The sequence below is a fragment of the Schistocerca americana genome, chromosome 3, assembly GCF_021461395.2.
Source record: "Schistocerca americana isolate TAMUIC-IGC-003095 chromosome 3, iqSchAmer2.1, whole genome shotgun sequence".
NCBI lineage: Eukaryota > Metazoa > Arthropoda > Insecta > Orthoptera > Acrididae > Schistocerca > Schistocerca americana.
In genome coordinates, this window is record NC_060121.1 from 630,270,759 (window position 1) to 630,296,355 (window position 25,597).

General features: G+C 39.3%; 1 protein-coding gene across 2 annotated transcripts in view; it reads right to left on the minus strand.

Moving 5' to 3' along the window:
- The window catches only part of LOC124605820 (high affinity cationic amino acid transporter 1-like), a 180,389-nt gene extending 161,355 nt beyond the window's left edge, over window positions 1-19,034 (minus strand). For both annotated transcript variants that reach the window (XM_047137738.1, XM_047137736.1), the window contains exons 1-2: window positions 18,953-19,034; window positions 10,997-11,236 (exon numbers count right to left, since the gene is read on the minus strand). In XM_047137738.1, coding sequence (XP_046993694.1) covers window positions 10,997-11,228 — 232 coding nt within the window. In that variant the 5' untranslated portion in view covers window positions 11,229-11,236; window positions 18,953-19,034. The remainder of the gene's footprint in view (window positions 1-10,996; window positions 11,237-18,952) is intronic.
- Window positions 19,035-25,597: the final 6,563 nt, after the last annotated feature.

A 25,597-nucleotide genomic window follows, 5' to 3' on the forward strand; every position in this document is an offset into this window, starting at 1 on the left:
ATTCGTATTGGTGTGGAACATGTCAGGAAGTATACCATAAAAATCATAAAACATTTGAATATAATGCTTACTACCCTGATCATTTGTCAAGAGATTGTTAAACTAGGTGAGTACAATACAGTAAATTGGAACAGCTAATATTTGCAGAATTAATATGCTGTCAGAATGAAACACTGTTATGCACTATTAATAAATTTATCATACACAAATTACATAATCTTGACTATTTTGTCAAAGTGCTGTCAAAATTGAAATCTAACAGACATTTTTACTTAAGCTGCCCTAACAGTCTCTGTTAAGATTTTCATCTATGGAGTAGAAGGAGTTGCCTATCAAACATCTTTCTAACTCTGTTTAAATTGTGCTCTATCTGAAACCAAGTTTTTAATTGTTGCTGACAATTTATTGAAAATGTGTGTTCCTAAATTTTGGATCCCTTTTTGGACCAAAGTAAGTGATTTTAGGCCTTATGTTGATTGTTCTTATTGCTAGTATTGATACTATGTACTGAGCTATTGGTTGGAAATAGAGATGTAATACTTGCAACAAATTTCATTAAGGAATAAATATACTGAGAAGCAGTGGTTAGACTAAAAAGTTCCTTAAAAGAGGATTCTGCATGATGTTCTTGAATTTACACCACAAATTATTCTTATTACATGCTTAAAACTTTTGCTCGGTTTGATGAGTTACCTCAGAATATGATCACGTATGACATAATAGAATGAAAGTAGGCAAATTATGCAAAGTTTTTTTTGTATTTATATCTCCTACATCTGATATCATTCTCACTGAAAATACAGACTTGTTTAGGTGCTTCAGCAGTTCTGTGGTTTGCTCTTCCCAACTGAATTTATTATCGTGTTGTAATCCCAGAAATTTAACATTGTCCACCTCTTCTATTTGCATGTTTTCATATGTTATACACATGCTGGAAGGAAATCTCTTACAGTTTCTGAACTGCATTTAGTGGGTCTTTTCAATGTTTAATGACAGTGAATTAGCTTTAAACTATTTATTAATATCAGTGAAAATTTGATTAGCAGCCATTTCTAAATCTATACTTGCAATAATTGCAATGTTTGAATCATCTGCAAACGAAACAAACTTAGCATCTGGCAATGCAACAGACAAGAGGTCATTAATGTACACAAGAAAAATCAATGGACCCAAGATGGAACCTTCAGGAATACCACTTGTAATTAAATCTCAGTCTGATGAAGACTGACTGCTTACTGCATAGGCATTTTGCAATGACACACTTTGTTTCCTGTTAGTTAGATAAGACTCAAACCATTTTGCAGCACTACCAGTGATGCTGTAATATTCTAATTTACTGAAGAGAATGGTGTGGTTCACACAGTCAAAGGCTTTTGACAGGTCACAGAAAATGCCAGTAGCCTCTAATTTATTACCTAATGAATCAAGTACATTCTCATTACAAGCGTAAATAGATTTCTCTAGATCAGAACCCTTAAGAAATCCAAACTGTGACTTGGACAATATATTATTTTTACTCAGATGCTTATGGAGATGCCTGAACACAACCTTTTCAAATATTTTTGAGAAAGCCATCACAAGTGAAATTGTCAATAGATTTATTGTATCTCTTTATCCCCCTTCTCGTAAAGAGACTTAACTTCAGCATATTTTAGCCAGTCTGGAAATGTTCCTCTGATAAAGAGATTGATTACACAAATAACTTAAGATAGAACTCAGCTTGGCCAATGACAGCAGTTGATCTGTGTGTCGAGCCTCTGAGGAGCACAAATGATGTTGGCCTGCATTCATCATTGTCTTACAGGCCAAGAACCTGTCATGGTGGTATGAGGTGCCACTGGATATGCAAAGGGCAACCATCATCTGATCATGGTTTTTAAGGGAGATGACCAGCATCTGACCATAATTTTAAGGGAGATTTAGTTGCAATAAATTTCAGCTACAAGGCTACATTCCATTTTCTTGGAATGGCTGACAATGGAGATATAAATACTTTATTATATAATATGGTATCATACTTGGGTAATGCCATAAACTAAGAGAAAGGTTTTAGATGGTGAAAGCATGTAATAAGACTCATTTGTGGTGTACATTTAAGAACAACATGCCAAATCTATTCAAAGTACTACTAACTACTGCTTCTCAGAATATTCATTCATTAATGAAGTTTGTTGTAAGTAATATGTACCTTTTTCAGTCCAGTAGCTCAGTACACAATAACAACACTTGGAATAAGCAACAATGTACATAAAGATTTGGAATTACTTACCTTGGTCCAGAAAGGAGGTCCAATATTCAGGAATACATATCTTCCATAAGTTGCCAAGAGCCATTAAGAGCCTAGTTTCAGACAAAGCACAATTCAAATGGAGTTTGAAAGACTTTTTGGTGGCAACTCCTACTCCACAAATAAATTATTTGACAGTATCAATTATTTTACAAAACTTTTTGAGATCTGTTTGTCTAGAAGTTTGAACTACTAATAGTAATTCATCAATTAATATTTGTAAAAGTCATCACTGACAAAATATGCAGTATATGGGGAGCTAGGAAGATTTAAAAAATTGCTGTAATACTGGAGATCCCAGGAAATACAGGAGAGGTGATCCCACAAAATAATCATCTCTGGTTTTCATAGTTGGTCATCTGAACAGAAAGTACTATCTCTATGACATGTTAAGGCTGGTAGCTATGCCACATCTTCCGTGTCTCCATAACATTATCTTTCAACATACTAAATGACTGCATGTTGCCTGTGCTATCCTGACCTACCTCAAAAAATAGAGTGTTTAACTGCTGCACTGACCTGGAAATTCTCTTGATCTATCTACTGAAAACATTCAGTCCTGAGTTGCTAAACATCTCTCATGCCACCACTCACTATGCACTACGACTGGTGAACTTTGGGTTCACCTTGAAGTGTGGAAACCATATACCTTATCTGTCATCCACGTTCAGTTTCACTCAGTGCTCAAACTGGTTAGAGCTATTATTACTCCTGCCAGAGGTGGCAGCTCTGTCTTTCAAGTATATGCCTTGTATTCCCACAAATCACATACAAATTCTATCATACATACATCCTATTATGGTGAGTACACACATTAAGTAAAATTTTGTTTTTGCAACCTTTTATGGTGTTGTAAATTTAATGGTCAACCATGTATTTAGTGACACAGTTGAAACCTTCTATCCATTTTGTCAGATTCTGGCCAGCATCTCCTGAAAACACTGCTGGATGCATGATGTGCTTCTAACTCATGAATGCTTTTGTATCCATTGGTACCTTGACAATTCAAACTGGGATTGTATTGTTTGTACTTTGATTCCTGACCATGATTACAAATTTTGTCATCCTTATTGGAGCTATGGCTCAAATACACAAGATCTTCACTATCTTTGGTCACATAGAATTGGGAATCAACTTATCAGTTTGAAGGCAGGGTAACACTTCAAACTGAAGCTATATTTATTGGACACATGTGAAAGTAGATGTGGAGATGAACTCTGTGTATCAGAAGAGAATACACCGATTTATACATATAAAAGCTGTTCTATCCGCTTTTAATCATGGAACTTACTGAGATGGGATGGCTTGCATCCCTCAGTGATACAGATAGTTGTTCAATAGATGCAACCACATCAGAGAGGTATCTGTGGACAGGACAGGAGAACCACTGTTTCCTGAAGTATGCCAGCAGGCTTTCCGGTAGTTCCAGTGGCAACATACTGGACGATTGACTGATCTAGCCTTGAAACAATAGCCAAATGGCCTTTTTATTTTGGTACTGTGAACAGTTGAAAACAAGAGTAAACCACAAACAAAATTTTACTGAATGGACTGTAGCTTACTGTATGGTTTGATGATGGCATCCTCTTGCATAAAATATTCCAAGGGTAAAATAGCCCCCCCCCCCCCTCCCCCTCAGATATCCAGGGGGAGACTACTCAGAAGGTTGTCATTATCCGGAAAAACAAAACTGGGAGACTATTCATCAGAGATGGAATATAAAATTCCTTAACCAGGTACTTGCATCGATTGAAGTTAGATATTATGAGAAATAGTGAAGTGTGCTTACAGGAAAACCAGGACTTCTGGTCAGGTAAGTACAAGGCTATAGATACATAGGGGTAATGCAGGACTGGGTCTAACAATGATTGAAATAGGAGTAGACAAGCATAGTGAACACGTTTTTGTAGCCAAGATAGACAAGAAACCTACACCCAACACAGTAGTACAAGCCTATAAGTTTACTAGCTATGCAGATTAGGAAGAGATTCATAAAACAGATCATGAGATAAAAGAAATTTGTTAGATAATTGTAGGAGCCAAAAATTTAATTGTGATAGCAGGTTTGACAGCACGAAAAGCAGAAGAGCAAAAAGTAGGAGAGCATTGATTGGGAAAAGGCAGCGTAAGGGGAAGCTTCCTGGTGCAGTTTTTCTCAGAGCATAATTTAATTAACACAAACATTTGATTTAAGAATCAAGAAAGAATGTTCTATATGCAGAAGACAGTTGGAGACACTGTAAGGTTTCACATAGATTGTGTAATGGTAGGACAGAGATTTTGTAATGAGATTTTAATGGGAAGAGGTAGACTCCAGCCCTAATTTGTTGGTTATGAACAGTAGATTAAATCTGAAGAAACTACAGAAAGGTAGGAAATCAAGGAGATGGGACCTGGTAAGTTGCAAGGAGCTGCGGTATTTGAGAGTTTGAAAGGAAACATTACACATTGACTGACTGAAACAGTGGTAAGGAACACAATAAAAGACTAATAGGTAACCTTGAGAGATGAAACAGTGGACACTGCATAGAATCAAATGGGTAAAAGGACAAGGTGCAATAGAAATCTCTGCATAACTACAAGACATTTAATTTAAACCATGGAAGGTGCAGGATGCAATGAAAACAATATGCACATAGAGAAGGTGTTGAGTTACAGACAGCAGTAATATGAATATTAAGAGCTCATGTGACAAGGCAGTACCAATTGAAGGGAATACTGAAATACAGAATGAACAAACAGAAGCATTTCACTAGGGAAAATAATTAAAGACAACATTAAAGGAAGGGAAGGGGAAGTAAAATGAAGATCAGATGGGAGATATAATGCTGCAAGAAAATTTGCTGAAACATTGAAAGAACAAAGTGGAAACTAGGACCTTGGAGTAGATGACATTTCTTCAGAATTAAGATCCTTTGAAATGCCAGTCATGATTAAATTATTCCACCTGTGTGTGGGGTACATGAGACAGGTAGAATATCCACATACTTCAAGAAGAACATAGTATTAATAATATGGGAAAAGACAGATTGCTACTTACCTTAAAAAGACGTGTCAAGCTACAGACAAGCACAATTAAAAGGCATTTACATAAAGTTTTTGGTCATGACCTTTATCATGGTCATGACCATTCACACACACAAGCAAGCACACCTCATGCACACAAGACCATCATCTCAAGCATCTCAGGCCGGAATGCAACTATCACGCGGGATGCAAGCAGCAATCTGAGGGGGCAGGGAAGGGAGAGCGATAGTAGTGTACAGCTGGAGAAAGAGACAAACCCTGCCTGGTAGTGTGTGCAGGGACAAAGTCTTGTGCCAACAGGCACACAATCAGGAGATTGTGGGGCAGGGAGTTGGGGAAAAACTTAACTTTGTGTTCTGCCTTATGGCAGGTCTTGCCATGGGGGAAGCCTCATCAGAGAGGTCCACCACATGAGCATCTAGGGAAGTGATTCCAGTGGTTGTTTTCCATTGCCTTCCACTGGTGATGATGAAATGATAATGAGGACAACACAACACCCAGTCCCTGAGTGGAGAAAATCTCCGAGCCCACCGAGAATCGAACCCAGGCCCCTTAGCGTGACAGACTGCTGCGCTGACCACTCAGCTATTGGGGTGGACGGTGGGGAAAAAAGGAACAAAAAAGGAGAGGACAGTGAAAGACGGGCAAATGCTTTGGTATGAGACTGTAAATACACAGGGTGGAAGACGAGAATGGGAAGGAGATGATAGGACAATGCTCATGGATACTATTGGGTTAATGGTGTGGGGATAGTACGTTACCATAGGTTGAGGCGAGGATAATTATGGGAGTGGAGAATGTGTTGTAAGCCTCTGCGCAGCTTAGAAAAGCTGGTGGTGGAGGGAACAATCCAGATAGCTCAGGTAGTAAAGCAGCCATGGAAATCAAGTGAGTTACATTCAGATGCATTTTTGGTGGTTGGAAGGTTGAATGTGGACAGAGGTGTGGATGGAGCCATCAGAGAGGAGGAGGTCAACATCTCCTACATCACATCTTTGGAACTGATTTCCTTGCTCCCCAGCACGTGGAAGTGCATTCCAGACACCACCTACAAGTTATTAAACCTGCTGACATACTACTGCTGACTCCAGACACCACTATCCAACCCCTATCATACTCACAGTGTTCCTCCTCGTCCACCCCTGATAGCAGCTAAACCCGCCCAAGCTGACCTTTTCAGCTTTCCACATCCCCCAAAACTCCCTACCAATTCTTCACCGAATCCAGAGCCAAAGCCAAAACCCTCAGCTCCTAAAGTGATGCTTTGTCACCCACACAAACTCCACAACATCACAGTTCATCCCTATGCCACTCCCAATCTGAATCCCTTGCCACAAGGATCATATTCCTGTGGGAGACTCAGGTGCACAACCTGCCAATCCACCCACCCAGGACTTTCTATTCCATCCTATCACAGGTTTATCCTGCCCATCAGGGGCTGGGCCACCTGTGAAAGAAGCCATGTCATTTACCAACTCTGCTGCAATTATTGCACAGTATTTCATATTGGTATGACTACCAACCAGCTGTCCACCAGGATGAATGGCCACCACCAAACTGTGGTCAAGAGCAAAGTAGATATCCTGTGGCACAACATGCATCTGAATGTAACTCACCTGATTTCCATGGCTGCTTTATTACCTGAGCTATATGGTTTCTTCCCCCCACCACCAGCTTTTCTGAACTGTGCAGAGCGACGTTATTCTTACAAGACATTCTCCACTCCCGTAGTTATCTCGGCTTCAGCCTACGGTAACAAATTATCCCCACACCCTCCACCCAATAACATCCACCTGCTTTGTCCAATCATCTCCTCTCCATTCTCATCTTTGGCCATGTTTATTTGCAGTCCTATGCCAATGCATCCGCCCACCTTTCCCCGTCCTCCTCTTTTTTGCTCATTTTTTCCCCATCCCCTTGCCCCACAATCTCCTGATGCTATGCCTGTTGGCACAAGACTGTCACTGCACACACTACCAGGCATTGTTTGTCTCTCTCCCCATCTGTACATTATGATCCCTTCCTCTTTCCTAACCCTGCTGCTTGCATCCAACATGATAGTTGCATTCCACTCTGAGATCCTGGATTTGGTGGTTGTGAGTGTATGAGGTGTGCTTGCTTGTGTGTTAAATGGCGTGTGTCTCTCTTTTACTGATGAAGGTTGTGGCCAAAAGCTTTATGTACACTATGTGATCAAAAGTATCCGGACACCTGGCTGAGAATGACTTACATTTTTGTGGTGCCCTCCATTGGTAATGCTGGAACTGTCGGTGGTCTCTGTCAGTCAACAGACGAGGTCGTCCTGTACACTTTTGTGCTGTACGTGTCCCTAGGGATGTTTAGGAGTGTGGAAATCTCACATACAGATGTATGACACAAGTGACTCCCAATCACCTGACCACATTTGAAGTCCGTGAGTTCCATGGACAGCCCCATTCTGCTCTCTCATGATGTCTAATGACTACTGAGGTCACTGATATGGAGTACCTGGCAGTAGGTGGCAACACAATGCACCTGATATGAAAAAATATATCTTTTGGGTGTGTCCAGATACTTTTGATCACATAGTGTAAATGTCTTAATTGTGCCTGTCTACAACTTCACATGTCTTCTCTACGGTAAGTAGCAATCTGTTTTTTTCTGACATTGTTGATTTTCCTACCTGTAGTTTCCATTGTTTGTGAACAAAAAATGGAGAAACTGGTAGAAATCCACCACAGAGAGAACAATTAGGTATATGGAGAAACAGTGCTGTTCTCGCAAAGAACTTGGAAGGGCAAATGAGTTCTGTGAACAGTGTATTGAAAAGATATTATAAGACAAACAGCAACAAAAATAAAACAAAAGATAGATGAGCTTTGCTATCTGGGTAGCAAAATTACTGTTGGTAGCTAAAGTAGAGAGGATATAAAATGCTGACTGGAATTACAATAAAAATATTTCTGAAAGAGAGACATTTGTTAACAATTAACATAAATTTAAATGTTAGGTAGTCTTTTCTGAATGTATTTGTCTGAAGTGTAGCCTTGTACAGAGGTGAAATATGGTCTGTGGACAGTTAATACCATATAAGAACAGAAGAATTTGTAGATCAGATAACCAATGAGGAGGTACTGGATCTAATTGGGGAAACAGAAATTTAGGGAAAAAATTTATGAGAAGAAAGGATTGGGTGATAGGAACATCTTGAGACGTCAAGGAACTGTCTTTCTGTAATGGAGGTAAGTAAGTGCAGAAGAGCTGGCTGGGGCTGGGCTGTTTTGAGGGAAGAGACCAAACTGCGAGATCATCGGTCTCATCGGTTTAGGGAAGGACGGGGAAGGAAGTCGACCGTGCCCTTTCAAAGGAACCATCTCGGCATTTGCCTGGAGCGATTTAGGGAAATCACGGAAAACCTAAATCAGGATGGCCGGACGCGGGATTGAACCGTCGTCCTCCCAAATGCGAGTCCAGTGTGCTAACCACTGCGCCACCTCGCTCGGTAAGTGCAGAAGAGAGGGGGTTGGAGAAGGGAAGGTCCGAGCAGGGGGCCTCAAATACAATAAACAGTTTCAGATGTATGTATGTTCAAGTAGTTATGTAGTGATCAAGAGACTTTAGCAGGATAGACTACTGTGGAGAGCCGAATGAAACCAGTGGTAGGACTGAAGACCACAACAACAAAAAACAAAGTAGACTGTTCTGGTAAATTCCAATAGATTTCAGAAACAAATAAGCCATAACCTTCCAGTAATCATAAGCGAATTGCTACACCATAGAAAATGGCATACAGAACATGGCAAAAATAAATGTCTTAGCCAGACTGTTGGAAGGGTTTTCATGGAAATTAGTACTATCAATATAAATCAGTCACAAAGCTGGAAAAATAGAAATTGATACAGATAGACTATTAAAAGTTTCAGCAAGCCTGGTCAATTGATACAGGACAGGAACTGCTTACTAAAAAAATGTTTTGTCTCAACATACATTATCTTTGAGGTTGCAACTTGCACACACTTTTTTTTTCTGTCATGAATCTTGCAGTGAAATGAAATGTGTAGTTAGGGCCTCCTGTCGGGTGTCGGGTACACCGGTCGCATGGTGCAAGTCCTTTGAGTTGACGCCACTTCGGGACTGGCGCATCAGTGTGGATGATTTGATGGTGATGGTGATGATGATGATGATGCTGATGAGATGATGATGATGATGATGATGATATGATGATGATGATGATGATGATGATGATAACGATGACAATGATGACACGACACCCAGTCCCTGAGGGGAGAAAATCTCCGACCCAGCCGGGACATGAATCTGGACCCCTTTGCACGGTATTCGTTCGCGCTGACCACTCACCTATTGGGGCGGACAGGAATCTTGCAGTAACAGATGATGAGTGGCACTGACTGGCTAGGAAATTTGGAACTTTGTGTGTCATGAGGCTGAATGCACAAAGAACTGGTGGTGCAATAAGTGCCACAGAAGTGCTCACTGATGTAAGTGTACTGTAAGAATACTATATAGAGTTGATAAATGTACATCTTGCAGAAGCCTGTTCGGGAATTGTGGCATTATTACACATACGTGGCAATACCTTTATACTCTAATGGTATTTTTGGATTGTAGCAAGCATGAATTTAGACTGACCTGTGAAATTCAAAACAGAAAAGTAGAGTGAAAAATAATTATCATATAAACTGTATGCACTTGTCTGGGATTCAAAAGGAAGGGCTATATCCTGGTGTAAAAGTCTTTAACAAGCTTATGGCCCTTTTCAGGCAGGAAAATATAAATCACCAAATATCAAAAGCTAAATTAAAGATTACCTTATTAGCCATTCCTTTTATAATTTATTGAAATATTTGTATTCGAGGGTACAAATCTGGCTAACAATAACATTAATATTTAACTTGTTTTTAAGTTTTCAGATATATAGACAACTGATGGCACCCTGCACAAGGTTATACACTTGCTTAGTTTTATGTGCCCGTCAAGTAAAAACAGCAGCTGAATTTGTACAGGAGAAAAAGAAGTGGCATTTTTTCCAGAGTAGCTACTTTTCTCCTAAGTTATACAGGAATAAAGTAATTCCTATATTTATCAATTTGTGTGGATTAGAGCTAGTTGGAACAGGTTTTTGGTATATTTTAGAAAAGCAGTATACTGTGGCTGCTGCTATCAGTTAATCTATAATTTGACTTGTTACATATTACTAAAGGCTCTCCTTCATGATGGTATTTATGGAACACAATATGTAAGTGCATGAATGATGGGCTTCCTGATATGGTCTTCATTTTGTACCACACAGGGTAATAAGAATATGTTGAAAAATACTACAGAGCCAGCATTTATTATGCTCTATAGTTTTCAAAGCTTTCTAGATCAAAAGTCCGTTGTAAGAAATTCATTACAATTTAACATCTGTTGTTTCAGAAAAACTATGGATTTTGTGAGTTCTTGACAAGGAACCTGTAGCAACTTAATAGCTTAGTATACAGAAACAGTTTATGATAGCTGCTTGTGTGTTATAATGCATCTTTCTAGTAAGTCCACATCAGTTAAGGTTCTTGTTAATCCTTAGTTCTATGGAATAAAATAAAATAAGTTATAGATTAATTCTGACTAGACTGTAGGTGTTAGGATCCATTCGTAAAACTATGGAATCAATTTTTAGCACAAGGATAAAAGTTCTTAAATTACCTGCAAACATTGATGCAATAGCTGCAATGAGAAATGAGATTATTATTCCTGGACCAGCTTCAGTCCTTGACACAGATCCAGATATGACATATACACCAAGTCCAAGTGTGCTGCCAACACCCAGTGCAATCAGATCAAAAAGTGAAAGCACTCTTGCTAGACTACTCTTAGAAACATCAGTATCATCAAATTGTTTTTTTCTAGACATTTTCTGTACCAAAGAACCAAACATCTTGCAACCTGTCAGAGGAAAGTAAATTGTACATTTTAACTTTAACTAATATATAATTCACATGAATATAGCTATTTGTACAATAATTCTTTTTCTTGACACATTGAAATCTTTTCAAGGATTACTAATATTTTCCTATGACATATAAAAATTACAGAGCCAGAATACACTCATTTTTAATTATTTCTAGTGGTGTACAAGTTACTGGAAAAGCTCATTTAGTCCTTTTATTACTACAAGGAATATGGTAAAGGACTAGTGAGTGTAGGATGTAGTTGTGGCACAAGATAATGTTCCATTAGGAGGTGTGTAATTTTGTTGCAACCCAACGCAATTTTGATTTATGTAAAATGAAATGACAAATTTTAACATACTTCCCCACGCAAATGTTCAATCCAATAATTACATAATGCTAGAGGAATATTGCATCTACACTACAAAGGACATGATTTGAGAACTATTGAACTTGCCTTGTAATATAAATGTATTTACACTTTGATGACAGTTATAAGTAACATTAAAAATGAACAGATATTCATTGTATAAGATACGAAAATATTTGCACATAACTGTTCTATCCTTTTCTAAGGCTCAGTGATCCACTAAGAAAGCTTTTATAAAGGTGAATCACAGGCTCGTTTCAGAAAATTGATAATCATCAAGTTCTAAAATAAAATCATTTTTCAAAATCCATTGCCTCTATAAATTACACAAATATTTGCTTTCTGGAAATATAAAGTTTTCAATTTTATTTAATGTCAGCTGACTTAGTTTGGGGGATTGATGAAACAATATGAAAAAAAATTAAGCACATTATATGTGCAGAAGATCTTACACAGTATCATATTGAAAACCAGATTGCCTTACATAGAATGTAATGTTCGAAAATTAGCTTCAAATGACTGGCAGCGTCATTTACCTAATAACAACATCAAATTTCTGCTGTCCATAATTTAATACGGGCTTCAGATGCCCAAGTCATATATATAATCTGTAGCACTTTTACACAAGCACATTGTTGATTCCTCTCCACATACACTAGTGGCAAATGAAGTTAGATCATCTCTGAAGACAAAATATACAACGATATTTGCGTGGGGGACTAATGGAAGGTGAAGATTGTTTTTTTTTTTTTTTTTTGGCATTCCATGGATCATAACTGCAATAGTTCTTAATTACATGGAATGAGTCTAGTTTTACACGACTGTCTTAAGACATGTAATTATTAGTATTAGTATTCACAGGGCATTGCTATGGGTGAAGTAAAATCCTTATATTGAGCTTGAAAACATTGAGTTTATAATAACTACATTTGATTTGGTGAAAGAGTAGATGTTTTATCAAATATTGTACTGGGTCTGTAAATGTACACTCCTGGAAATTGAAATAAGAACACCGTGAATTCATTGTCCCAGGAAGGGGAAACTTTATTGACACATTCCTGGGGTCAGATACATCACATGATCACACTGACAGAACCACAGGCACATAGACACAGGCAACAGAGCATGCACAATGTCGGCACTAGTACAGTGTATATCCACCTTTAGCAGCAATGCAGGCTGCTATTCTCCCGTGGAGACGATCGTAGAGATGCTGGATGTAGTCCTGTGGAACGGCTTGCCATGCCATTTCCACCTGGCGCCTCAGTTGGACCAGCGTTCGTGCTGGACGCGCGTGAGACGACGCTTCATCCAGTCCCAAACATGCTCAATGGGGGACAGATCCGGAGATCTTGCTGGCCAGCGTAGTTGACTTACACCTTCTAGAGCACGTTGGGTGGCACGGGATACATGTGTGCCTCGGTCATATGCAGTCCTGATTGTGGCGCTCACCTGCACGGCGCCAAACACGCATACGACCATCATTGGCACCAAGGCAGAAGCGACTCTCATCGCTGAAGACGACACGTCTCCATTCGTCCCTCCATTCACGCCTGTCGCGACACCACTGGAGGCGGGCTGCACGATGTTAGGGCTTGAGCGGAAGACGGCCTAACGGTGTGCGGGACCGTAGCCCAGCTTCATGGAGACGGTTGCGAATGGTCCTCGCCAATACCCCAGGAGCAACAGTGTCCCTAATTTGCTGGGAAGTGGCGGTGCGGTCCCCTGCGGCACTCCGTAGGATCCTACGGTCTTGGCGTGCATCCATGCGTCGCTGCGGTCCGGTCCCAGGTCGACGGGCACGTGCACCTTCCGCCGACCACTGGCGACAACATTGATGTACTGTGGAGACCTCACGCCCCACGTGTTGAGCAATTCAGCGGTACGTCCACCCGGCCTCCCGCATGCCCACTATACGCCCTCGCTCAAAGTCCGTCAACTGCACATACGGTTCACGTCCACGCTGTCGCGGCATGCTACCAGTGTTAAAGACTGCGATGGAGCTCCGTATGCCACGGCAAACTGGCTGACACTGACGGTGGCGGTGCACAAATGCTGCGCAGCTAGCGCCATTCGACGGCCAACACTGCGGTTCCTGGTGTGTCCGCTGTGCCGTGCGTGTGATCATTGCTTGTACAGCCCTCTCGCAGTGTCCGGAGCAAGTATGGTGGGTCTGACACACCGGTGTCAATGTGTTCTTTTTTCCATTTCCAGGAGTGTATACATGTCAGGATTGTTGTATCATGTGCTGTCATAACATGCTGCATCAGTCCACGTCTGGAAGTTGACAACAACCAATGTGACTGTGTAACCAATATGTGGCTGGCTCTAGACACACCCTCTTCTGCCCCTGTCACCACAGAGTCAGCTTAAAGGACACTGCACCAACCTTGAGTTTAGTCTGTCTGTCAGTTCACTTCTGCCTGTGTAGTTGCCTGTTGTTATTGTGAATACTGAACCAGCATATCTCAAGGACTTGCTTTACATTGTGCTCTGCACTTGCTGCTGTTCAAGTGCAGTAAATGAAGTTCATTCAACATTAAGTGCTCATCTCATTATTTTGCTCCCTGGCTTGGAACCTACCCACTCCTTGGTATCCACCACTGGGAAGACCAAACAAGGATAGCAGTCACATGCTTAAGTCTACTGTACGAGGTGCGACAATAAAGTAATGAGACTGATGTGGAAAAAAAAATGTTGCTCACTGTTTTAGTCAAGTTTAGTGCTGTCACCTTCAAAGTAGTTCCCTTCTGATTCCACACACCTTTTCCAACGCTTCTGCCATTGATGGGAACATTTCTGGAACTCGTCTTCTGTAATATCTTCCAAGACCCTCGTCACAGCTTTTTGGACATCTTGTATTGTTTGAAAATGATGTCCCTTGACCGCTGTTTTGACTCTTGGAAATAGAAAAAAGTTGCACGGAGCGATATCTGGTGAATAAGGTGGCTGTGGTAGTACTGAAATTTGTTTTGAGGTTAAAAATTGCTGTACTGACAGAGCATACGGGATGGCGCATTATCGTGATGCAGAATCCAATTATCAGCAATCCAAGATATTCAGTTACTATTAGATGAACTGTTTCTTGATTGATGTTCAGTTCTTCTGTAATCATTTTCATGGATAATCTTCGATCAGATCATATGAGTTCACGCTCCCTGGCCAAGTTGACATCTGTCTGCGAGATTGATGGTGTCCCACTGCGGTCTTCATCTTCAACATTCATTCTGCCTTCACTAAACATTTTATTCCAATGAAAAACTTAAGCTCTTGACATAACCTGCTCTCCGAAAGCCTTTTGAAACTTACTGTAAGTTGTTGTTGTGTTTTCACCCAATTTAACACAAAAAGAAATGGCATACCATTGTGCAATATTATGCGGTTCCATTCCTGTGACGAGAGACACAAACACGTGTTAACTTATTACAGCACAACTCACAACTGAGCAGTTGCATCGATGTGCCTCTTGGTCTCGAAGCAGCTTATAGACCAAAGTCAAAGATATTGTGCCTACACAAGCCTGCAGGGTTGCCACATCTTGCAAAGAAAATCAGTCTCATTACTTTATTGTCGTAACTCTTATTTCATTGACATCTTATTATGGTAATGCAGATGGGTAATATGTCCTTCCAAAGAATTGGCCAACACTTTGGAGGTTAGGTTACATCTGTGTATCAATTTTAGGGTCATTGGTTTGAGGAAATTTCACATTTTCATTGTCCTGGTTCCAGGCTGTAGTGGCATACTGATGTACTCCTGCACCATGAAATCAGGTGAGCAATTGTTGCTGAGGTGAGAAAGATTGAAGTTTAATGAGTTGTTAGCAATGAGGTCATTAGAGATGGCATACAAGTTTAGAATCCTATTCCTCCCAAATGCAAGTCTAGTGTAAGCCCCTGCAACATTCCCACAGTGAGATCTGCATTACAAACTGGGGCTAGTGTTGCATTCAATGTGTTATCTAGGTCCACTAGGAAAATTTATTGGTGTTTGCAATACTTCCTCCCACACTTAATCCCATTGCAGCTCACTTTGATGATGTAGTGCAAGAGGTAAGTGCTAGTATGAATGGCACAAAAAGTTGTATTTACTAATGAAGAAGATATTCTGCAATGGTATTATTTGAGACTGTAGTAAAACAAGCAGCATGGCTATTACTAAAACATACCTATAAGAAAATTCATGGTCAACTCCAGGCAGCATGTGTTGAGAGCCATAGCCTACAGACACTGTGTGCCTATTGCATTTGTTGAGAGAACTGCACACAGTTGCAGAATATAATTGATGCACTGTCCAGACCAGTTTGCAGCTGTTCTTACAGTTTCACACTCCAAGATGCTACTCGACTTCTCTTACCAACATGACCATCTCACTAATCTCGATTCTTGATGCACAAGATGTTTTGGAACAGGATGTGGTTTGGTCATCACCACCATCACCACTTGATCAGTTGTGGAAAGAGGTAAAAGTAACACCAGACTTCAGCTCTCAAGATAATATCCATCTCTTAAAAAGCTATTTAAATTTCTGTTCAAGACAAAGTGTTCATTTGTATTAAGACTATTAGTTTTGGTTAACACTAATATTTGTTTTAAACAGGTTTGAATTTTTTCACTGAAGGATACTGATAGTAATAAAAATGGCTAAATAATTAGTATGAACTACTACATAAAAACAGCAGCTAAGTAGAGTAAAAAGTAAATCAGTGGCTTTTTTCAAAGTAGCTAATTTGTTACTAATATACATGTTATCCTCATTTGTAATGAATGAAGAAATAATCACATAATTAAAAATGTGAGTAGATTAGGACGAATTTAAATGATTGTTAATATCATTTACACAACTAATGGTGGCTGCTTCTGCCTTTTAATGTGTAACTTGAATTGTTCAGCATTCCTGAACGATCTCTTTCATGATGGAATTTACGGAACACAAGGGATGTATTAATAAAATTTTATTTTACGCCTCTAGTTCCATAGGACTAAACTGAGGAGCAAATTTCCATGGTCATGGAATGTGTCAATACATCAAATAATACCAGAAGATTAATAACACATAAAATAAAATGTACTCTGATAATACACAGATAAAAAGCTGTGCATATATATTAGCATAATCACCAATTTAATACATGAATTAGCTTCTTTTTCCTTTCAGTAACTCATGACAGAATAGGAGCAAACCATGAGGAAATTCTAAGGTTCAGTCTTGAAAATTCGAAAATCACTGATAACATTTTTTTAATTCTTATTGTAGCTTCTCGAAAATGCACCGGCAGAATAGCGCACAATTTTCTGCACAAGAGTCAAGGAAATGTAATCCCAATGCGAACTGGATTTCTTTCTAGCTTTAACTGAGCAAAAACTTACAATTCTATGAAATAGGCTCATATTGTTAATAACAAACAACATCAAATAAAATAAATATTGAGATGCCAATGTCAGAGCCAATGTCAGAACCAATGTCAGATTTCTGAGACTCTTGAACAGGGATCAACAAGAGATTTGCAAACTTACACCACATATTGCTCAAACTGCCCATTTCTGAGCCAAAAATACCCTTTGTCAAATGTGAAGAATTACCCCAGAATATAATGCTATACGTCATAAGCAAATGGAAATAAGACAAAGTAGACTAATTTTCATGCTGGACTATCACTTATTGCAAATACTGTTCTAATGGTAAACATAGCTGCATTTAGTGGGTGAACAAGATCCTGAACATGGGCTTTCCATGACATATTATTACCTATCTGAACACCCAGTAATTTGAATGGTTCACACTCACTAATCCTGTGCCCATCCTGTGTGATCAAAATATCAATTATAATTGCATTGTGTGTTAAAATCTGTAAAAACTGAGTCATAATGTCATTTAGGTTGGTTGTTTCGGGGAAGGAGACCAGACGGCGAAGTCATCGGTCTCATCGGATTAGGGAAGGACGGGGAAGGAAGTCGGCCGTGCCCTTTGAAAGGAACCATCCCGGCATTTGCCTGGAGCGATTTAGGGAAATCACGGAAAACCTAAATCAGGATGGCCGGACGCGGGATTGAACCGTCGTCCTCCCGAATGCGAGTCCAGTGTCTAACCACTGCGCCACCTCGCTCGGTATAATGTCATTTAGCATGAATTTATTTTCTACAAGTGATGAACTTAATGTTTTGAACTGCATTATTTGATACATTTCCTATTTTTCACTTAACAGCCATCACTATCAAGCTAGAGTAATCAGCAAACAGAAATATTAGAAGGCATATCATATTTTATACAAAAACAGCAGAGGTTTCAGGACTGGCCTTCTAGACACAGTCCCATATAACTGTGTGCCAATCAGATGCCCCATCACAGGCATTTCCATTACTGTGGAGAATGGAGAGAGAATTTTGGTGGCTACTACTTACCTTCATGAGGGCCAGCAAATGTGTGTCACTAATTATTAGTTTTCTAAGCTGAGTTTGCCTTTGACTCAATTATGTTGAAAAAACTTGACATTATGGGATCACTGTTCCAGGGTGTTCATTTTTCCATTTTATATTACTTATTATCCTCACAAAACTGGGTGACACACACATGTAATTTCACTTATTATGTTCTTATTTCTTTACCTAAGATGGAAGAATGACTGGTTCTGAAATTTAGTCTGTTTATTGTCTTTCATTTGTGCTTATCTAGTGCAACTCAGTGGCTCTAAGTTCTTTCAACCTTTAGTTGATTTCATTTTGGAGCTTCTTATTTTACTGTGCTGCAAGATATTTGTCATGTATGTCCTGCATTAAATTCTTAAAATGCTTTACCTGTTTGTGGTTTTTAGTATCTCTGTTTCATGGCAGTTTTAACTGGTCTCAGTCATGACATACACTTCATACAACCACTTTACTGTCATCAATGGGTAGTAATGCATTCACTGAGGTAATCAAAACATGTAAGTTTTATCATGGTTGAAGAATGCTAAATACCTTCACAATTCTGGGCATGGGATGTCATGAATGTCTTTGTTACATTCATTTGTCTTGCATTTACATCATCTTGCTGTATGCAGTCTATTCTGCTTTCACTGCATTTAAAGTAATTTACAATGGGCTTTCTGGTCTTAAGTGATTCACTATCATACATATTTGGTGGTGCTATTACACTTTGATTAACTCTCATTATTCCGCATCCAAAAGATTTAAGCAGTTGCTCTTGGAAAAACTGTAGTAGTCTCCTAATAGTTTGTTGTAAGTAATGGCCACAATTAAACAAATCCAAGTGGAGGAAAATAATTATGCCAACTATTATAAGCAGTGAATAAGTACACATGTGCTTTTCATAATTATTTAGAAATATCACTAGGCCACTTACCTGTAGCTAGTAATGACCAGGGTTGAAATAAGTTACAGACTTGATGCCAAACCACAAACTAACAAGACACTGTAAGAAATATGTTTACTAGTTAAATGAATTAGTTTATCTGACCATTTGTTATCTCCGAGTGATAGCTACAGGGTATTAAACATTATCTCTTCCCTTCTTGATGCAACCTGTGTGTTGTAAACTTCTGAAGTAGCACAGATTTTATCAGTAGTAAACTGTTGAAGTGTTTAATACCTTGAGATAGAGATATCATTTAATCTTGGAGCTCATCTATTGAAGTAGCTGTTAATTCATGTGGTCCCTGGTCTGTCTGAAGAGGCATTTATTATTCAGTCAATGTTCAGGTAAGCTTCAGCAAAATTTCGTACCATGAAAATTTCAACTTGAGTACAAGAAAGTTGTGGAATTAATTATTTTTCTCAATACAGCTTAAAGAAAGCAGAGAACAAAAATTCTGCAAATAACCATAGGAGGTTGCATAACACCTGGAATTCATCTATCTGTCACTTATTCATTGTTTGCCATATATATTCATTGGACTGATAATTTGTTTCCCAGTTAGCATTAACATGCAGTGGGGTAAATGCAACTACTGGAACATGTTCATTACTGCAGCAATGAAAGTTTTTGCTATAAACTTCAAGAACCATTTCTGATTATTTAACCATATGAATTTGGATAGATTGCTATTGCTATCATGACATACAAAGTCCTTGAAATGCTGGATTTAGGTTTTTGATTGTCTATATCTTAGTTTTGGCATATCTGGGTACAGCTGAACAACTTACCCGATTCCTTCCCAGTTTAATTATGTACCCTGATGCAAAGGTCTTCAATTACATTCCACTTACCATGAAGCAATAAACTAGTAATAACCATCCATCCAAAAGAAAAGAAGAAGAACAAATTTTATTACCCATTCTGATTATGAATTATTTGATCATCTCGATTCAAGCAATGGAAATTATTGTTATTTGCATTGCAGATAGCAATACCCATCATAAAATTGCATGAGAAATAGTAATGTATTGTAAACATATGTAGGGAAAAAATGAAAACTAAATAAACCTTTCAAAAATACCAATGTGCACGAAGAAAAAAAAAAAGAGTTGTCAGTGCCCTGTAGAAAATAAATGTCAGCTATTTACTATAATCTAGAAGCTGTAGTTCTTTCTCTCTTTACAACAGAAGCAATTTCCCACCTAATTTACCTGATTACATTTATCTGGCTTACAAGCAAATAGTACTATGCAGTACAGTGATACTTTAGTTTCTAAGAGTTGCTTCTCTTTTGTTAAAATTATTTAATAGGATGGATAAAAAATCTACTCACCAAACAGCAGCAGAACACACACATAAAAGACTGTTGTGATTGGCAAGGTTTCGGAGTCAGTGGCTCCTTCTTCAGGCAGATCAGTTGAAGGGTGAAGGGTGAAGGAAGAAGGGTGAGAAGGAAGAAGGGTGAGAAGGAAGAAGGGTGAGAAGGAAGAAGGGTGAGAAGGAAGAAGGGTGAGAAGGAAGAAGGGTGAGAAGGAAGAAGGGTGAGAAGGAAGAAGGGTGAGAAGGAAGAAGGGTGAGAAGGAAGAAGGGTGAGAAGGAAGAAGGGTGAGAAGGAAGAAGGGTGAGAAGGAAGAAGGGTGAGAAGGAAGAAGGGTGAGAAGGAAGAAGGGTGAGAAGGAATAAGGGTGAGAAGGAATAAGGGTGAGAAGGAAGAAGGGTGAGAAGGAAGAAGGGTGAGAAGGAAGAAGGGTGAGAAGGAAGAAGGGTGAGAAGGAAGAAGGGTGAGAAGGAAGAAGGGTGAGAAGGAAGAAGGGTGAGAAGGAAGAAGGGTGAGAAGGAAGAAGGGTGAGAAGGAAGAAGGGTGAGAAGGAAGAAGGGTGAGAAGGAAGAAGGGTGAGAAGGAAGAAGGGTGAGAAGGAAGAAGGGTGAGAAGGAAGAAGGGTGAGAAGGAAGAAGGGTGAGAAGGAAGAAGGGTGAGAAGGAAGAAGGGTGAGAAGGAAGAAGGGTGAGAAGGAAGAAGGGTGAGAAGGAAGAAGGGTGAGAAGGAAGAAGGGTGAGAAGGAAGAAGGGTGAGAAGGAAGAAGGGTGAGAAGGAAGAAGGGTGAGAAGGAAGAAGGGTGAGAAGGAAGAAGGGTGAGAAGGAAGAAGGGTGAGAAGGAAGAAGGGTGAGAAGGAAGAAGGGTGAGAAGGAAGAAGGGTGAGAAGGAAGAAGGGTGAGAAGGAAGAAGGGTGAGAAGGAAGAAGGGTGAGAAGGAAGAAGGGTGAGAAGGAAGAAGGGTGAGAAGGAAGAAGGGTGAGAAGGAAGAAGGGTGAGAAGGAAGAAGGGTGAGAAGGAAGAAGGGTGAGAAGGAAGAAGGGTGAGAAGGAAGAAGGGTGAGAAGGAAGAAGGGTGAGAAGGAAGAAGGGTGAGAAGGAAGAAGGGTGAGAAGGAAGAAGGGTGAGAAGGAAGAAGGGTGAGAAGGAAGAAGGGTGAGAAGGAAGAAGGGTGAGAAGGAAGAAGGGTGAGAAGGAAGAAGGGTGAGAAGGAAGAAGGGTGAGAAGGAAGAAGGGTGAGAAGGAAGAAGGGTGAGAAGGAAGAAGGGTGAGAAGGAAGAAGGGTGAGAAGGAAGAAGGGTGAGAAGGAAGAAGGGTGAAGGAAGAGGACTGGAGAGATATAGGAAAAGGGGTAGACTTTGAGGAAGTCACCAAGAACTGTGGGTCAGGGGAGACTTACCATGCAGGATGAGAAGTAAAGACTCTCTCCTCCTCATCCCATACAGTACGTCTCCCCCAACCCATGGTTCTAGATGACTTCCTCAAAGTCTACCCCTTTTCCTAGATATCTCCAGTCCTTTTCCTTCACCCTTCTTCTTTCCCCTTCAACCCTTCTGCCTGAAGAAGGAGCCACTCTCTCTGAAAGTTTGCCAATGACAACAGCCTTAAGTGTGTTTTCTACCACCGCTTGGTGCGTAGATTTTTTATCTACCCAGTTAAATAAATTCATTAATAATTGATTGTTTTTGTTGTTCTCTTTTGTTAATGTATAGTCTCTAAGGTCCTTCATTGCAATGGCATGTATGGAACATGGCAAATGAATGAAGTTTCTTGCATTAACTGTATAACCTCATCCTCTCCAGTGCACAGTTTAAATTTTAAGGAAACTCTCACAAACAAATTATGAACACAATGGTCAATACTGCATATAATATCTTTTTAATTTTGGCTCATTTTAAGCATAGTAGTCTGGTCGAAACTTTTAAAGAAACATTAATTTCTGCACACTAGATGCAAAATAAATCAGAGGGCATAGAAAGAGAGGTGCTGAATGAAATATATCTGGATGTCAAGAGGGCTGTGTGTGTGTGTGTGTGTGTGTGTGTGTGTGTGTGTGTGTGTGTGTGCAGCCTTCATAGATTATTGTGGTAAAATATCAAAAGATCTCTCAGAAAATTCAAAGAAATTGTGGTCATATGCAAATTTTTCCAGTGGTGCCAAAGTTAGTGCACGTACACTTACAGATAGCACAGGAACTGAAGTTGAGGATAGAAAAGACAAAGCAGTAATTCCGAGTTCTGTTTGGAAGTGTTCCTTGACTAAGGAAGACATGCAAGTATTGCCCCAGTTTACTTCTCACACTACTGCAAAGATCAGTTATATACATATTAATACCAGTGGCATTGCGAAAAATCTGTCAGACTCTTATACATAATTTACTGGCTAGTTAGTTCCCACTTCCACTATAACCATAAATCTCTTGAACAAGCGACTGTGCCCTGTGACTGAAGGGGGAGGGGGTGGGGGGACCACATAGGTCTCACCTGGCTACATGAAGGGCAACAGGAGTTATCCACAAAACCACTGTCCACTATTCTTGACATCCATTTGTTGTTGAATCTTAGAATGTATTCTGAGCTCAACCATAATGAGGTATCTCAAAGGACATCCTGAAGGTCATCGATCAAGAAAATCAAATACATGTGAAATTTATTTACTTCCAAAAAGCATTTGACTCAATACTACACTAACATTTATTAATCAAAGTATAATTATACAAGATATAAAACAAAATTTGTAACTAGGCAGAGATTTTATTGGTAGGCAGGACACAAATGTTGTCTTAGACAGAGAGTCATTGACAAACTTCAGGCATGCCCCAAGAAAGTGTACTGAAACCCTTTTTGTTCACATAATATATTAATGACCTAGCAGACAACATTAATAGCGATTTCAGCCTTCTCACAGATGATGCAGTTATATGTAAAGAAGTGGAAGTTGTTTGGGGGAAAGAGACCAAACTGCGAGGTCATCGGTCTCATCAGATTAGGGAAAAAAGTTGGCCATGGCCTTTCAAAGGAACTATCTTGGCATTTGCCTAGAGCAATTTAGGGAAATCACAGAAAACCTAAATCAGAATGGCCAGACATGGGACTGAACCATCGTTGTCCTGAAATGGGAGTCCAGTGTGCTAACCACTGTGTGTAAAGTAGTACTGTTAGAAAAAGCTGAAGAATTGTTCAATGAGATCTTAAGACTTCAAAGTGGTGTAACACTGGCAACTGTAAAATATATAAAAATGTTAAATTATGCACTTCAAAAAATGAAAAATTTACTATCATCTGGCTACAATAAAAATGATTCACAATTAGAGTAAGTCAGATATGAATTTGGATACAACAGCAGCCCCAACCCAAAAACGGATACTTTTCTTCTAATGGCATTTTATTGGTGCCAAATTTTCATAATTCCTTTTGTCTTTATGCTGGTTGGAACAATTTTCTATTTGCCTGAATGAAGAAATATTCCCTTTAATGTGTGTATGTGTGCTACTAGATGTAAAATATGAAAATGTGGATAAAAATTAATAGAGGTAATAAAATCATAAAATCTACTCATACATTTGCTAAGGCTCTAATATAAAATTCCATTTGAACTCGTGAAAAAAAACACATACACCTAAATTTTCAGTTCTTGTGATGACAGAGGAGAGGTGGAGGGGGAGGGGGGGAGCGAGAGAGAGAGAGAGAGAGAGAGAGAGAGAGAGAGAGAGAGAGAGAGACAGAGACAGAGACAGAGAGAGAGAGAGAGAGACAGAGAGAGAGAGAGAGAGAGAGAGAGAGAGAGAGAGAGAGAGAGAGAGAGGAGGGGGGGGGGGGGGGGGGAGCCCTAGCTTTAAAATGTTGCTTTAGTATCCAAGTTAATTGCACTTTTTGTATTTTTTTTCTTTGTGTTTCATAATAACCAAACAGCCAACAAACCATCAGTAGCAAGGTTTATCTTGCATCTTTTGTATGCTTCCTTGTGAACTTGTGGATACGCAAACAACTGTGTGCATCCTAATCCTCAGTTGGTTTAAGACCACACCAGGTAATTTACAGAAGGCTCATTATATGTGAAAGAAAGACAAATACTGCCCCAGATCAAGAGAAGTTTTTGCATGTTGAACTTAAATTATGCAATTATGCATACTTTAGTATCAACCAAGGGCAGTAATTGGCTAACTATGAATTGTCATACAAGTTTAAAGTTTTGAAAATACAGGCCCGAAATGAAAAGAAATATATAAAGTGTACCAAAACAATAGTAAATAAATAGTGCATCATTGTCCTCCTACAGAATGGTATATGAAGTTTGCTGAAATAAATAAAGACACAATGCACTATACACATCATACTTGCGTTAATGGTTGCTCTTTCAATTCAACAGTTTGTACAAGATGAGATCAATAATAAAATATGATATTAGAATCCCATATTTTTGAATCCTACCAGTCACATAATGTCCCAATATGCATGCTGCTTCATAGTTTCACTCAAAATATTATCCATTACATATGTAATTATCACAATAACCGAAGTTAAATTGAGACTTACTGGAGCTGAAAAACACAAGTAAATGGAACAGGGACACACCTTACAATGTACCTTCACATAATTGTGTGTTTCTATGCTACCACTGCAGCCAGGTAAGTCACTGGTCTTAAATCAATACAATTCCATATGAGGAAATACTTTTTAGTAGTTCTCTACACAGCAGACTTCACCAGATCATGTAAGCATATAATGTAATACCAGTAGCAGTATTTCAGAATTGTGGAAAAGTTATTTTATAAGCCACAAATTTTCTCACTGCCTTGCTCTTGAATGGTCTACTTCCCCATGCACCTCACAGTCTTGGTACTGTGTCCTGTACATGTACCAGCACCACATATTGACTGTCTTCTTCAGAGTGTCTCATCATTTATCTGAGATTTTCTTAGATCCTGAGATAAAATAGTAACACATACTTGTCAATTTAGAGATTCATAATGCCAATGCACTACTGTTGAGGCTCCTCAACAGCATTTCATTTACAAATGTCATATGGCTGTTCCAGGTATGTACAACCTTTTTAGTAGTTTCATTTCGTTCTTTTAATGCTTCTACCATGTAGGTGTTACGGAAAAGACTGAAGTGTCCGTTTACTATAAAGCAGGTAGCAAAATATTTACAAAATGTAGATCATAGGAACAAGGAACTTCAACACACTTTTCTCTCCAATAAAGCAGATCAAAAAAACATTCTCCCATCAGCCACTTACATGATTTTCACAACGAAAGTGAATTACATCCTGAACATTCAGACTCAAATTCTGCCACAAAGGAGCACAACAAGCTCA